The 15992-nt window shown below is 40.1% G+C and overlaps 1 protein-coding gene across 4 annotated transcripts in view; it reads left to right on the top strand.

Moving 5' to 3' along the window:
• LOC139129447 (adhesion G protein-coupled receptor B1-like) overlaps positions 1–15992 on the top strand; it is a 113266-nt gene that overhangs the window by 58238 nt on the left and 39036 nt on the right. For all 4 annotated transcript variants that reach the window (XM_070695078.1, XM_070695079.1, XM_070695082.1 and 1 more), the window contains 2 exons: positions 2017–2077; positions 15860–15991. In XM_070695078.1, coding sequence (XP_070551179.1) covers positions 2017–2077; positions 15860–15991 — 193 coding nt within the window. The remainder of the gene's footprint in view (positions 1–2016; positions 2078–15859; position 15992) is intronic.

The following is a 15992-nucleotide window of genomic DNA, read 5'->3' as shown; positions in this document are numbered from 1 at the left end:
ATGATGATAAAAACCCTCCTTTCAGAAACATACTTCATTCCTTTTAAGACACAACAACGTCAAGGTTCAATCTAGATCCAAAGACGGTATGCACTGAAGAATGATACACACACACATAATAATATATATATATATATATATATATATATATATATATATATATATATATATATATATAACTCAAATCGCTGTTAAACAAACAAGTTGATTTCAAAGTGTCGCTATCAAAACAAATTATTTATCGAATTTCAAACAACCTAAATCCACATAAGAGAGTAAAATCCTCAGGAAAAACTAGTCTGAATATTGGTAAGTGTATGAAACTTAAGTAATTACCGATATAATTACTTTGTCCTTGACGTAATTCGTGTCACGTGTCACGTGACCTTTGCACTCTTTCGGGGGATTGGATGGAATTGAGATTGGCCATCTGAAAAGATGCTGTCAGCAGACTGTAATAAGATTGATAACCTAATCATCTTTTTTTGCACCGATCCATTCTTATGTGTAAATTTAATATCTCATTGAGCTGGATTGGTTGAGTGAAATAAAAGCAAAGCGATTAATCTTTCCTTGTGTTTATATCTGAAGTCGTTGTGGGCGATGATAGCACTTTCAATACTTGCAAATTAGTCCAAACACGCCAATTGGCAATGTGTGACGTAATTCAAAACAGAACCATTAATTTTCAAGAGAAGGGGACTTTACATTTGATAGGATTATGTGGTAAACGAAGACTCCTCATATGGATTCAAAGCTCTACGAATTCTACATCGTAGATCCAACAGCATCTAGCGATAGTATTCCCCAAAAAATACTACCTGGCATGTAAACATACAAAGTCTACGTTACACAAATGCTTCTCACACAAGAACCAGAACTAACACATCATGTGGAGCTGCCCTTCCCTCCCCCACCCCATCACCAATGATCACCACTACGAATTACAGAAAGGAGCTATAGCTGTCTGTATTTTACAACAGCGTTCTACCGATCCCAAATTCTTTATTTCTGTTCAAATCCATGCCGTTATCAGACTGAGAGATTCTCTCATTGTTCTGCGGTTAGACAACATTTCATTGTTATATTCAGCCACGTGACAGCGTAAACCCCGGCGATGAAGGGGATCGATGTGACTCAATCTTTTCCATACAAGAAAGTTGTACTCCCAAATGTCACATACTAAAACTTCGGGTGGACTCAAGGGAACATTTTCAAACCGCTCTCTCCTCTCGATTTTGCACAGCGACACAAACAGAAAAGACGAATTATTATTCAGTGACTCTACATAACATTAAAGCAAGACTGTGTTATATAGAGGTCACGCGAAGCCGTATGGCAATTCGAAGCATTTCAAGAAGATATTTGCTGGTGCACGGTTGAAATGAAAAGCGCTTCAAGACGCGCAAGTTAATACCAGGAGAAGATTTAGGCTCAGTATAAAGATTATCAAATTTCGTGAAGCCAAGTCGGCTCTGTAAAGTGTGTGTCACTTAAACGTTGACAAACTTCGCACAGTGCAAGTCATAAAAAATTCTACCGTCAGACGGATATGGTCAAACATACAATTGTTAAATATCACTCGGATTCTGCCCGCTTTGTGCGTCGAATATAGATCCATAGTTAAATCGCTTTCAAGATGGTATGAAAATATGCTTAAAGTTCATTTCACTTGGTGGGTTTACTAACTGAGCCAATATAATTTTAATGATGTAGGATAAGGGAAGTGCGTGATAAACTGCTCGTAAGCTCGTGAAACCCATCATTGCCAAACATTTTAACGACCTGTGCGCTTGAAGGCTTGAAAATTCTCTAGGGCGTAGCGCTGAGGCCGGTAAGTATTCGGGTTCGATATCAACATATAGAGCCCAGAATTAATATACAGGACGTACGCACGAGTCAATAGCAGTACTTTCTTACAATAACATTTTTTTTCAGGGATTTGCTATGAGCGTGTCATGAATACAAATAAGGTTTATTAACATGTGTGTGTGTTTGTGTTTTCTCTCCAAACAGGTGATGTTGGTCTGGCTGTGTGGCGTGCTCGTGGCGTATTGGATTTCACCCGTGTCGCCAGGTAAGACCATTTGCTCATCGATTTCCAAGTATTTGCTTGACAATGCACAAGGCAAAGAAACCGTACAAGCTGGCGGGTAATTTCTGTGAACAGGAGTTTTGTGCTAAAATTCAAACGGAAAAAAGCCGACTCATATATGGTCACCCAGTTCAGTGGTACTGATGTTCGCCGAAGCCATGTTTTTATTTCGCAAAACACCTGTTCTTTTATCAGATCAGATATTTTCCCCTTTTGAGCGAAATTCTTGTATAAGGCCGTGGTTAGCCACAGAAACCGTTGTTTATTTGTTTAATTCTCGTGGATAATATATCAACAGACTAAACACAGACAGACACAGACAGACACAGACACAGGCACAGAAAAATTATATATATATATATATATATATATATATATATATATATATATATATATATATACCGTTGTTTATTTGTTTAATTATAATCATGGATAATATATCAACAGACTAAACACAGACACAGACACAGACAGACACAGACACATTTTATATCAGCGACATATAGTCGGCCGTTCGGAATTGTGCTTTCCTATAAAAGCGATTTCATGTCAAGTGACGTCATGATTGGACATGACGTCTGGTGGACTGCGGCGCCAAATCATGAGTCACGTTGTATTTCTGGCTAAAAATAGACAACACATATATGTAAACAAATGCCTCTGGGAAGAGCTGCCTACTCTCTCCATCAATTGTTTTTCACAGCGCAACTACGAAGTCGGTCTTGCATCCGGAAATCATCAATCGCGAGAACGTTTTGGTTGCATTGTCATAACAACTTAAATCCACTCCTCGCATTCGCTATGTCTGTTTGATATTTCTCTGTTGAATCACAATTTAGGCTATTAGTGTGTGCATTGTATGTAACGCCTAGAGTTATAGAAATTCTGCTTTGGACGATACGGTTTTTTTTCACTTTGTCTTTAAATTCTTTCAACCCTAAGGGGGATACATTTTTGAAGTAAATATTAATATCAAACCTCCCCAAAAATACAATTCTCTGCCGGATGTGGGTTCGAGTCCCGCATGGATCACTTTTCATTTCATTTACTACAAAATAAATAAAATTTGTATAGTGAGGTGAGTCACAATTTCAACCCCCCCAAAAAAACGCTTCTCTGGCTTTGCATCATTCGTATGACTGATACTTATTACCAAAAATCAATTCCTAAGTTGGTGACTTCTGTGCGAGTCCCTGTTAAATCCATAGGACCCTTAGGCAGAAAGATAAAGTAACGAGTATAGCCAAAAACTCACTATACACGCACATGAAATGAAGAGCCCCATCTAAGTCACCGTGACAGGAGCGACCACAGTAATTCCGACTGATCCATTAGATCGGTAGAGCATCCGAAATGTATTCGGGGGATGTGGGTTAAAGTCCCGCATGGGTCACTTTTCATTTCATTTACTACAAGATAAATAAAATTCGTATAGTGAGGTGAGTCACAATTTCAAACCCAAATAAACGTTAACACGAACTATTTGAGTCTGGCTACTTTGCGCGTGCGTATACTCTGACCGGAGAACTTAAAAGAGAGTTATTTTCCCGTTGAATATCTTGCCCGTCACCCTGGCACACCTGTTCAGAACTTGGATTTTCCGCTTTTTTTCTATTGCAATGCAAACACACCTTAAGGTCAGACTCTGGACCAGCAGAAAACCCTTGGTATTTAAAGATTTTATGCAGACAGACGACAGATATACAGACAGACAGAAATGCGAAATTCTTTCTGTAATACCGAACGCATCGCCGCGAGAATGTCACTAATCAGCGTGCCCGTCGTCATGGCAATAGCGCTTTGGGTTCGTCTCCCCGGCAACAGCGCGGTATTCAATTACACGCGTGCCGAGTAGAGATATGCGTTTTAATGGACTCATTAAAAACGCGTCGTTGCAGCCACTTATGGATTTTTCTCCCTGGTTTAATAAAAACGAATCGACACAATTTAGTTTACATCTAATAACACGAACTGGTTTTGCAATCATGGCTGACTAAATTAGAACATTTTTGCGATCAGGTGAGCAATTCGATATGGCTATCCCTCAGCCAAGGTGTTGTTCCTCGATTAAAACGCATTTTGAGTTGAGAATTGTGTTTGTAGTACTGATTGCTTTCATTAAATATCGCCATAGTTTACCTGTTATCAACACTTTTTAACGAGGTACATGATAAATATTTGAAGAAGAGGCTGGCGGCAAATCAATATTTTAATTAGATCTAATTGCTCATAGCTCTTAAATGATTCTATTTCTTGATAGGCATTGTCATCTTGGCTGCCAATATCTATGTCATTTATTTTCCTACATTTGAGCTCTTACTTTAGTCCTTGTCTATCCGTCTTGCTCTCCATCTATCTATCTATCTATCTATCTATCTATCTATCTATCTATCTATCTATCTATCTATCTATCTATCTATCTATCTATCTATCTATCTATCTATCTATTTGTCTATCTATCTAGCTATATATTATCTATCTATCTATCAATCTATCTATCTGTCTGTCTGTCTGTCTGTCTGTCTGTCTGTCTGTCTATCTATCCATCGATCGATCGATCTATCTATCTATCCATCTACATATCTATCTGTCTGTCTGCCTGTCTGTCGTATCTATTAAATCGTTTTATTTTATCGGTCTACATGCCTACTCCCTATGAAATCCACACAAATGAGTTGAACTATTTCAATTCATCCAACTTTAGCTGTTAGCTTGTAATGGAGCCTTTCCCTCAACATTAATATTTGAACGCGTTCAATCCTAGATGATGACGTCAGAAACGTTTTCCCGCGGGGGTTTGGTTCGGCGTTTTCATTAGCCCTTGGTCTTATATCAACTCTGACGATGTTATTATCACTTAAGCAGTCCTGTCATCTCCTTGTAGACGAGATAAGAATGTATTGAGTATTGCGCGCAGATGGATAGCCTTGTCCCTCTACGAGCGACATTGGCATTGTGTTTAGGTAGTCTCTGTGTGAGACCGTAACATGGATTCTTATAGTGTCAGTTTGAGCTGACACTATTATGACTGACACTATTTTGACTATTTGGCTGTATCACTGTGACTCTACTCTCTCTCTCTCTCTCTCTCTCTCTCTCTCTCTCTCTCTCTCTCTCTCTCTCTCTCTCTCTCTCTCTCTCTCTCTCTCTCTCTATGAATGAGTGACTGACTATCCGTTAAATTATGAGAGGTACATGTAGAATGCTAGACAGATATTCGGACACTCTAATTTTTCCAAATATTTCTGACCTACTGTTTGTTTGGGCTCCTCAGGCAGGGATGGCAGCCATTTTGAATTTCAAGCAGCAGTAAATATCGAGGAATTTGTTTTTCCAATACCAAAAATGTGAGTTTTATGCTTTATGAAACTTTATAAGGGATAGTTTGAGCAACAAATTAATTATTTCTTTTGGGGGGTGCTTACTGACGTACGCTAACTGTAAAATGACTTATTTACTGGCTTGCTTTCGACCGAGCCACTGACGTACTCTCTGGTCGACACTGAGCGGGAATACGTCAAGAAAAGCCATCCTCTGGTAGATAGGCTCCCTGATACATTTCTCTTTCTAAACGTACGATAGCATTAACAGTCCCAGGGGAGCGTGACCCAGCCGATATGGGACATCTTTCACGGGTCATTAACATTTAATGTGCGGCGATGCCATTTTCCCGCGGTTCGAACAATAATCCATGATACATCAATCATTGCACATGAACTCACAGGATGGCCAGCAAAGGTGCGCATGTCCAATCCATGACTCTGTGACATGACTTTCATCAATGAAAATTATTATCGGTGGTAAACACACTTTCAAAGGCAGCGAGATCTTCGATAATTTTTTAAAAGGAAACAACTGTACTTCTCCCAGTCAAGGAAAATTTTAAGTTCTACTTTATTCTTCGCAATCGAGATTAAAGGCCGGAGTCACCGTACGGTGCTAATATTTGAGTTGGAGGAACAAATTACCCCATCTGTATTGGGAATCAAACATGGCGGACACTATTAAGTATCAAGTTCTTTGCAAAAAGAAACAAGACATCGATAACTTAATTTCCAATACATTTATCAAAATGACGCCACACGTGCTTCTAACGGGAAAAGAATTGCGGGCATTTCGATGGTTTAAAGACCATTGGTCCCCCAGGCCTATTCTGCAATGCATGCTTGTTCGTCTACGCCAGCATTTGATCCAATCGAATGCTTATATAGTTCTGGAAAAAAGATGATGGGGACGACGTCGAACTGCTGAGGGGGAAATTTGGTTTTAACGTTTTTGCCTGCACCATATTGCGACGCCCAAAGCATTTGATGACATCGGTGATGACATTTGCAGATAATACGGACCTCTACTTGAACTAATCGACGATATGACGTAGGAGTGAGAATAAAATCTCGACGAATGACAATGATTCGTTATTTGTGTTGTTCATGAGTAAAATGCGAACTCGGGAGCAGATGGTTTGACTCCCAACCATGAACTTTTTTGTCCACCACTTTAAAATCCATTAAATAAATGAAGTTTCACCGGTGCATGTTTTTGCGAAAATCGAAAATTTTGGTTTTCCCCATCAAGTTAAGACGGGGGCTGCATCCATTTTGAAATTGACGTGCTGAAAGATGCTGGGTAATTTATTTCTCTGGCGGGTTAATTCTATGGGGAAAAATTAAAATTTCGATATTTGCAGAAATAAGACGGCGAAAACTGATAGTGCTCATGAGCTTCTAAACAAACACGTACAAACAGTAAACCAACATGGTAACATTACATAGGGAGTCCGCATATCTGTCCGCGAGGGGCATGCCCCCTCATATCAGTGCGTCAGAATTTTACATCCTGCAACATTATTAAAATTATATCGGACTCTATTTTACGCCAACGATAGTCCCATCAAGAGATCGCAGCTGACGAATGTTTTCCCCCGTTGAAAGATAAAAGAAAAACAAACTAGAATTGTTCAATTAAGGAATGCGGACTGCTGCGTTGACATCCCACCGAAGTCTGAACAGATCAGGCTACGGAAAGTCTGCTGACATAAACAAATAGTTTACTTGATAGCTATCTGAAGTAGACTTTTGCCGTACAAAGACACCCCCTGTGGGAACTTTAGCCATTTCCCAGGAGACGAAATGAAATCATCTTGTATTCTCCATGATGTGCGATCACGGATAGTTTGAGGTTGGATGCACTCCTCGTGCGAAAAAAAAAACACGACAGCAAAAGCGTCAGGGGTGCTTTAATTTCTAGAATCTAAGAATAATGGCAAACACCACGAGATATATTTTTGAAATAATGTGATTATGTCCAACGATGATCACAAATTATAACACGTACCCTCTTTTGTTGATGACGATGGACTTCTCTTCATGTATAACATTGACATTGACGTACAATTTAATATCTGCTCGTTATTATTGCGGCGTTGCGTCTGCACCACAAAAAACTACTTAAAGGATGACATTGTCAGAATAAATTAGTGATATCGAAATGAAGCTCCTATATAGTCATCTTATTATAGGTTTCGTTAGACATAATCCACAATGTCACAGTGTTTCTTCATTCATCTGTAAGCAAAAGAAATCTTCGATGTACTGTTATTTATAACGGTAGATCCTATCGATGCTGCCACGTATGGAATGAATGGTAAGCTAATCTGATGCCAGCTATCTCCATTGTGATCATGGCAAATATACCTGCAGTGACGTCAACCAGTTACATACGTTATCATAGATGGGCAGAGAGAGAGAGAGAGAGAGAGAGAGAGAGAGAGAGAGGGGGGGAGGGAGGGAGGGAGGGAGGGAGGGAGGGAGGGAGGGAGGTAGGCAGGTAGGCAGGCAGGTAGGCAAGCAGACAGATAGCAGACAGACAGACAGTTAGCTAGATAGATAAATAGACACACAGACAGACAGACAGTTTCTGGCCTAAATTCAGTGATATTATATAAAGACAACAAATGCCCATTACAGATAAATAAATAGAAAAGGGTTGGTAAATAGATGATGAATAAATCAGAAATGACTAATGTACGGTTCTTCGACTGTGATGCCATCGTTCGATTCTTTCAGAACGTCAGCGCCACTCTAATGTCGTTTTTTTCCAAAACCTGAGTGCCAATCTTAAATCCCCTCGAAATCGGTTCTGCAGCCGTACTCTTAATTAATTATGAGCGCGTTAAGGAGTGAAATTGTGGTGAGAAGAGTGCATAAGTTTCAATTTTCCGTGAAAAGAGGCAATCTATGAATTTTTAAAATTGGAATTCTAGCACAAACGATCGTCTTCAATTGTGTTGAACTATGACGTCTTTTGAGATTAAATTTTGAACATTTTTATCATGCTACTTTCAGGGAGAGCTATTGGGGTGTATTTTCTCCACAAACATGGCAATAGTCTAGTCTATTGAATTGTACCGCATTGCCTCGGGTAAAATTGAAAGCGAAGAAAATAATTTAATTCACTCCTAGCAATGTCTTATCATTTTATGTATTGAAGTTTTATTGCTATCGCTCATCACAATACTATGTTGTTAAGGGGTTTAAATTCACGTATATTATAGTCGAGTAATGTTATTTTTTCATTTCATATTTATTTGATCCCTTTCTTGAAAGTCTTGCCGAAGTATTTTGTCATGTCAGTTTCTTTGCAAAACTACCTTAAAGAAATATCCCTTGCTAATCACAGGTAATGTGCCTCACTGATGACGTCGGAGTGCGGGCGCAAGTATTTTCTTCGAAGTCACTGTTTATTTCTTTATAAAACGTCTACAAAGTTTCGAAACAACTTTTGAAAGGTAGCGAAATAAAGGTCTCCAAGGCGTTCACCATAGGTTTCTTTATTCGCTACGGACGATGTGCACGGCAATTTTTTTTTTTTCGAAAAAATGTACGGACAATATTTCTCGCCGTCAGAAATTTACAAGGAGAGCTAATATGTTACCACGTCGTAGTATTGTTGTCTGCATCGTTTAACTTATAGCGTGTCCGCCATTGCAGTTACCCAGACGCCATTGCGAGAAGCGCGGCCATCTTTAACCTCTCGCTCTGCGTCCCGACCGTAGCGTCCGTCCCTTTTGGTCATGCTGCCCGAAAGTACTTTCAGAAGATGTTTTACAACGTTTTGACTACTTCTAACATTTCAGTGACGCATGAAGTCCCGGTATTAGGCAATTAGCGTCATCATTCCGTTTTGGCTGACATTTTATTGTTTTCTTCGAGAAAATTAATCATGCCTGTAATATCATGGGAATACGATTGCCTCTTGAAGAGCTGTGTCTATTTTTAAAGAAAGCTAATTGTAAGCTAGGATTTTGGGAGAAGTGTAAATTTTCACAACTCTTTTCCCTTGTGTAAATTACTGCAGCCTTCATAACCTGTGATATCATATCTAAAACCGTCTTCCTGGATCTAAATGACAAATATCGTTGAAGGGAGGGAGTTGCCTCGGCCAGTAAAATTATCACTCTACAACGCATCAACCCAGTGGTTTTAAGATTAAGGTAGCTCGCGCCTCGAAAATGAAAGCCTCAAACTTTCCTCTAAACTTGAAATCGTTTACTTTGAAAAACCAAGAATAAAAACCGGCGGGGATCACCTTGCAAATTTGACACCAGAGAAACAAGTTATGTTCCCATATTTATAATTCAAAATGGCCGCCATTATTGTGTTAATTCTATGGCGAAAAATTAATTTTCAATTTTCACAAACGTAAGCTAGTCGAAACTTTAGTTTATCAGTGAGCTTCAAAATGAGCCACCCCCTCGAATGGCAAATCAAAAAGATATTGTAAAATTTTGAGAGTCCGCTTCTCTGTCGCTGAGGCGAATTTACCTTAAGAATGCCTGGATACCATCTCATTAGCTGTGTATTGATAAAAAATAGTATTCCACAAGCGACTGTGACATTTCAAATTAAGTAAATTGGACTTCAAAACCTTTCGAAGCATTGGACTTCTCACTTATAGTTGATTAAAAAACTGAATAATTAATATTGGCATTCGTCCGTGGAATTGATGTCAAGTGGAAAGAAAACACTACCGTCTGCGCATGTTCTGAATCTTGTAAGACCGGGATGTCTTTGGCAACCGTTTACTCACAGAGACGAGCGCTTTGTCCCTCAGTAAGATACTGAAACTATTGACACAACCGCTCGGCATAATTTGCCAAGGTGTTTTCCTATTTGATTCGTGGTTGGTTGGTTGGTTGGTTGGTTGGTTAGGTCTGCATTTTGATTGGCTTCTTAAAGTTTGGAAATTTCAGTCGGACTTCCGGTGAATCGAAATGAACAAAATCAATACGCTTGTTTACTCTTTTTGTTTTTTGTGTTTGTAAACATTAAACATTGGTTATTAAAGCTTGATTAGTCCAACTTGAACTGCTTCCACCGTATGTATGATACTTCATGAATATGCACCAATCACGTGACACGCTCGGCAAACTGCCGCTTTAATAACCACATGTTTACAACGACACTGTATTAATTATTTCTTCAGAGTTTAACCCGAATCTTAAGCGATTTGAAAATTTCCAGAAGGTGTTTAGAAATGTTCAATCGAAACCCGACTGAGACACATACACCTGCATGTGAAACTCAAAATCGTCTCTAACGATGTAACTATGTAATATGAGCCGCTCAAATAAAAATTCTATCGTTGCATGGAACTTGTTAGATTGCAGTAAAGAGTCTCTCCATTGACACCCACTTGTGTAGTCTTGCTATCATGCGTGCTCAATATTCATGGAAGCCCGTATCGATTCAGCTCTGATAATTGCGCTCTAATGCGCCATGATAAGAGACGCGACAAGCTTTCCATCGCCACGGTGACAGCGTCATATCAAAATGCGCGTAAGTGGATCTCGTCTCCATGTATTAATTTGTAGCCAAACTTTGCCATTGTTCAACTACTCCAGCGACGTGTTTCGGACTTGTTTTACGCATGCATGCTTGCATTCACACAATTTACGCTACATTTATTCACTTACATGCAGGCGGGCAGGCAGGCAGACAGACCGACAGACAGAAACACACTCAGCCAGCGAGCTGTTTTTCTCTAATGACATATACGGCACACTTGATCACTAGCTGTGCAATATAAGCTTATCTATACCTATGATTTTAATTCTGACAGTCCCTCCTTCAAGCTTACAGAATAATGGACAGATGATATAACACTAATGTGTCTGACGCCTACTAACTGACACTATTTTGACACGTTCTGTCTGCCTGTCTGTCTGTCTGTCTGTCTGTCTGTCTGTCTGTCTGTCTGTCTCTCTCTCTCTCTCTCTCTCTCTCTCTCTTCTCTCTCTCTCTCTCTCTCCTCTCTCTCTCTCTCTCTCTCTCCAATGTAACAGAAGAAAATTGGGACATAAACGCCACACATATGAAATAATAATATTTTGTGTTTTAGATGATATATTGTACATCAATATATATATATATATATATATATATATATATATATATATATATATATATATATATATATATATATATATATATATATTGATGTAAACTCGAATTCTATTGATGATACTAGTTTCATCGGTTTTAGCTGAATCACCATATACCCCACTAGCTGACATGCCGGACGATTATTCTTTTCAAACCTTTTTTGTTTTGCCAAAGTGATCACTTACGCTCAGCGCATAAAGCATTTCCAGGAAATTTGCAAGAAATCAATGAACGTTCCATCCACTCAGCTGTCTTGGTTACCAGCTTGCTGTGTCGCCTTGTTTGTGCTGGCTTCAAAGGCTTGGCAAATTTAAACGCCGGAAATGTAGACCATTGAGCTCAAAGTGTTTACACACGGTCGTCCACTCCACGTATGTGCATGAACTGGAATTGTTATCAGCTCGCTGTTCGCTCGCAAACCCATATAAACTGTATCTGTTTAGCATTTTGTACACCAAAAACAAGTATCATCAAATCTTCGAAGAGATGTTTTGGATTCCTGTCATCGAGGCAGCGTTGTCTTTGCGACGTTGCTATTTCTATCCTTGGTAATGGATTGGGTTGATGGAATTCAGGCGCTTAAAGGGGCAAGTCTTCACTCCCTGGTTCTCATATTTTGACATTGCTTGTGTATGTGATTTAAGTTCTGTTAGTCAATTTGCTCAGAGACAAAGCTTATAAAAACCTGCCCCTTTAAGCTATATATTTGAGGCCGTCACATTTGAGTTGCAGCCCCGTAAAGTATCAGACTGAGTTAATTCTTAAAATCTAAGTTGTGCATACGTCGCCGACGCTTGAACAATCTTCTGTGGTCGCACTTCAGTAAGCAATTTTACATAAATTGCATTTGATTTCAAAACCACCTTATCGAAAGAAAATGCAAAAAAGATACAGCGTATGGGGCTTTAAGCCAGCCTACTTTGTTGAACACGAGCTGAGTTCTAATCACTTCCCCAACATAGAAATATTTGACGTCTTTCTCTTTCTAAGTCTTTAGTCTCGGAACAGTTGGTCTTGTTCTCAGAACAACTAGTTCTGTAATGAGGTGCAAGCGTGTACTTCTGTTTGCCATGGCTACCATCTTGGCCTACGCATCGAATCATAGTGATATTGCACAAAGTGATTTCAAGCTTCGTCCGATTAATTGTGGTAGTGAAATGCATATTTGAAATCAACTTTTTTTATCGAAACTTTGAAAGAGGCGGGAAAAAATGTAAACTTTTTCTTGAGGTTACATTTTGCAGTAATTCTTCTTCAAAGCGAGTGCGGCATGCGTCGGCGTTCTTTCTCTTGTATCACAGCTTCTGACACACAGTCAGAAGTGGTGTCGTCACTCAGTGGTGACGGTCATGCCAGAATAATCGTCACCCAGGACAACATAATCGGGCAGTCTCAGTGCAGCCTATCGCCTTGGAAAACAATACGCATAATCTTCGTGTCATAAGGAGCTCTTTGTGCAAAATGCCACGGTCAAAATGAGGTTGTCCTCACAAAGGACAGCAATTTGTACATTAGGCCAAGTAGTAGAAATTCTTTGCTTTGCGTCCCCACCCGCTTAGGTTTTTAAGGTTTTCATGAAAACACACGTTTATTTGAATAGGAAATTTAAGGACATACCCGCTTAGCTTTTCTGAACTTACAATTTTCTATTTGCTGCAATCAAATTACATTGTGTTAATTTTCTTGTGTGTGTTTTTTCAGCCGCTTAGACGCGTACCTTTTTCCATTTAGAGTGGACGCCAAACAAAGAATTTAATTACTTTGGCCTTATTGAGCGTGTTCGCGCGAATCTTCCAGTTTCCTTTCCTCGTTGCATCCGAAACGTGCGCGAATGCTCCAAACCTCAGAACTCTTTATCCATGGCAGTGTCACGGTGGCGAAACAATTAAGGATGTGAACCCGGCTCCGTTCAAGGGAAAATGGAAAAATCCATAACCTCCACTGCCAGTTGAAAAATTGATCAACAAGACATTTACTCTGCAAAGAAATCGGATCGTTCTGTAGCTCTTTGTGTAACTCGATGATATACTATAGGCATCAATTCTCTCTCTCTCTCTCTCTCTCTCTCTCTCTCTCTCTCTCTCTCCTCTCTCTCTCTCCTCACTCTCTCTCTCTCTCTCTCTAATATACAGTATATGCTTCGAATTGGTTCTCAAAAGCTATGAATTCATATTAAGATGGCACTTTAGCGTCCACGAAGCGTTATATATTATGCCTCAATAATGCGTGCAGGTGTGTTGTGTCTCCCGCTATGGATGAGTCACAGTGGGTTGATCAGGGAAAAGTCATCATATATTTTCATTCTGTGCGATCTAAATGCAGAGCCGCTTCTGTGCTTTTGTGTCATGCCTGGGAGAAATACGGTGATGTATGTCGTTACTTATAGCCCCGGTAAATGTCACCAAACTTTCCCGAAGATTTTACGGCTTCCTGGTCAGCGTGAAGTACAAACCGAGTTTCGGCATGTAGGAGCCACACACTGGTTTAACATTTACAATAATGTGTAGGGTAATCTTTAGGCTCTCCACAGTCGCTGTGCCTTGTGGCGATGCGTCCCTGAAGGGCGCGCGTGTTCCAACAGGGGAGAACGCGAATCGCAGAGTCTCTGCCAGACTAGGTAATCTTATGCATTTTGAGGGATAGGGCCGATCGCGAGCTGAATACCTGTAACATAAATTTCTGTGCCATCATTTAACCTAACTCTAAACAAATCGGCGAATCTACAAATTCTGTGAAGTAATCACGTACACGCAATTTAGCTTCTGTTAGCTTTTCCCTGTCCAGGGACATCCATGCATGTCCCCCCGTGGGGAAAAGTTTGCGCAATCTTCGGTGTTTTAAAAATCGAAGAAGTTCTATCTGCTGACAACACTTTCTGTCTGTATCAAATTAACTCTACACTCTTCTGAAGGGAGCATATTTCTTGTCCGAATTAATCTTTCTAAAATCAGCCTAACAAAGACGTTGAACACAGACAGTAGTTTTTAATTTACAGCTGACGCTACTAACTCACGTCTGGACACTTCAATTTTTGCTTCGCCACAGGTTGTACAGTATAATTGTGGAAAGGCAGCTGTTTCCGTGCCTACAAAAGAAACCGAATTTGTTTTCAATTAATCTGTTGAAGACGACACGTAATCTTTGCGTAATTTCACACATTGTCCGCCGCTTCGCGATGAAAAGAGCAATTTTTTTCTGAACACGGAGACTAGACGTTCAGCCCCGCTGTCTCGCTTGTCTACAGAGCGAGGCTTGAATCGTAATTTTCTCAATTTCGCGTCAGGCGTCCTGGCGTTCACCCGTGACGGATCAGCGGTGACCCCAATTTGCAGCCGCATTGTGGAGTTTCCAGGTGAAAACGTGCAACAACCGCGCAACCTCCAGTTTTGTTTTTTTTTTATCACGTCGAAGTGGCTCTGATGACGAGGTTTCGTTGGTCAGGCTGTAAAGATCAAATCTCGAGCAAGCCCGGAGTCAAAACGAAAAATGTTAGCAAGCGATAATGAAAGTCCTCACACGATTGCAAGAAAAATATTGAATTTTCCTCTGTTGCTTGACTACCGACAGAGAATGCCTGACGCACAAACTGACAAGTTCGCCAGGCGTTTTCCGGGAAATGGTTCGCCTACTAAGCTAAACAAAACTCATGGAAAGTGAAAAAGAAATCAAGAAAACGTGGTCGTTGCATTTTCAAAACCTCTTAACGATATCGGAGACTGTTGGTGAAAACATGTCTTCGAAACTCCGCAGCCATTCCGTATTACATTGGGATTTGCCAACTCCAATTGCCCTTAGAGGGTATCTTCTCGGGAGATGAGATTAGTTTTTTGAATTTACGCCTTTAGATGTTGCGACATTCGTACACGCCGATATCTCAGACTTTGATGACCATGACGACGTGAAGAAACCACATTCCCCTCAACATGAGATCTCGCGAGACTTTTGTTATCGCACGTTCAAGTGCCACGGTTGCTTGTGGCATGTCAAACTTTCCGTTAAAGTTGATTATATATCGCAGCTGCACGGTTTAACTAAAATCAATGACGTTTGTTTGCATACTTTTACGACTATGTAGATAATGCGTGACGCCACTTCTGTAATGCGAAATGTCTCGTTCAGTGATACAGTCACGTGAAATCTCGCGTAAATTGTTGATTAACGATTCATGGACCTTCACAGAATGACAAACAAAGAGTGCTAATGAGCAGTAACAGCTCCTGACCACAGAACGCGGTATAATTCTTAATGTTCCTTATGCTTTCACGTACCCGGCTCTCTGATCAAACATGTTTGTTTGTTTGTTTGTTGTTTCACTCTTCAGTGACGGAGGCAAGCACTGCAACTCAGCCGACGACAACAGAGTGTCCAAAAGAAACGCTGGATGGATATGACTGGCCTTCAATATCAGCGGGTACTAATACATCACACTCAGGCTGCCCAGGAGTCACCTTGGG

The sequence above is a fragment of the Ptychodera flava genome, chromosome 3 (assembly GCF_041260155.1).
Source record: "Ptychodera flava strain L36383 chromosome 3, AS_Pfla_20210202, whole genome shotgun sequence".
Classification (NCBI taxonomy): Eukaryota; Metazoa; Hemichordata; class Enteropneusta; family Ptychoderidae; genus Ptychodera; species Ptychodera flava.
The sequence above is the reverse complement of the archived record's forward strand: the minus strand, read 5'-3'. Positions and strand labels throughout refer to the sequence as shown.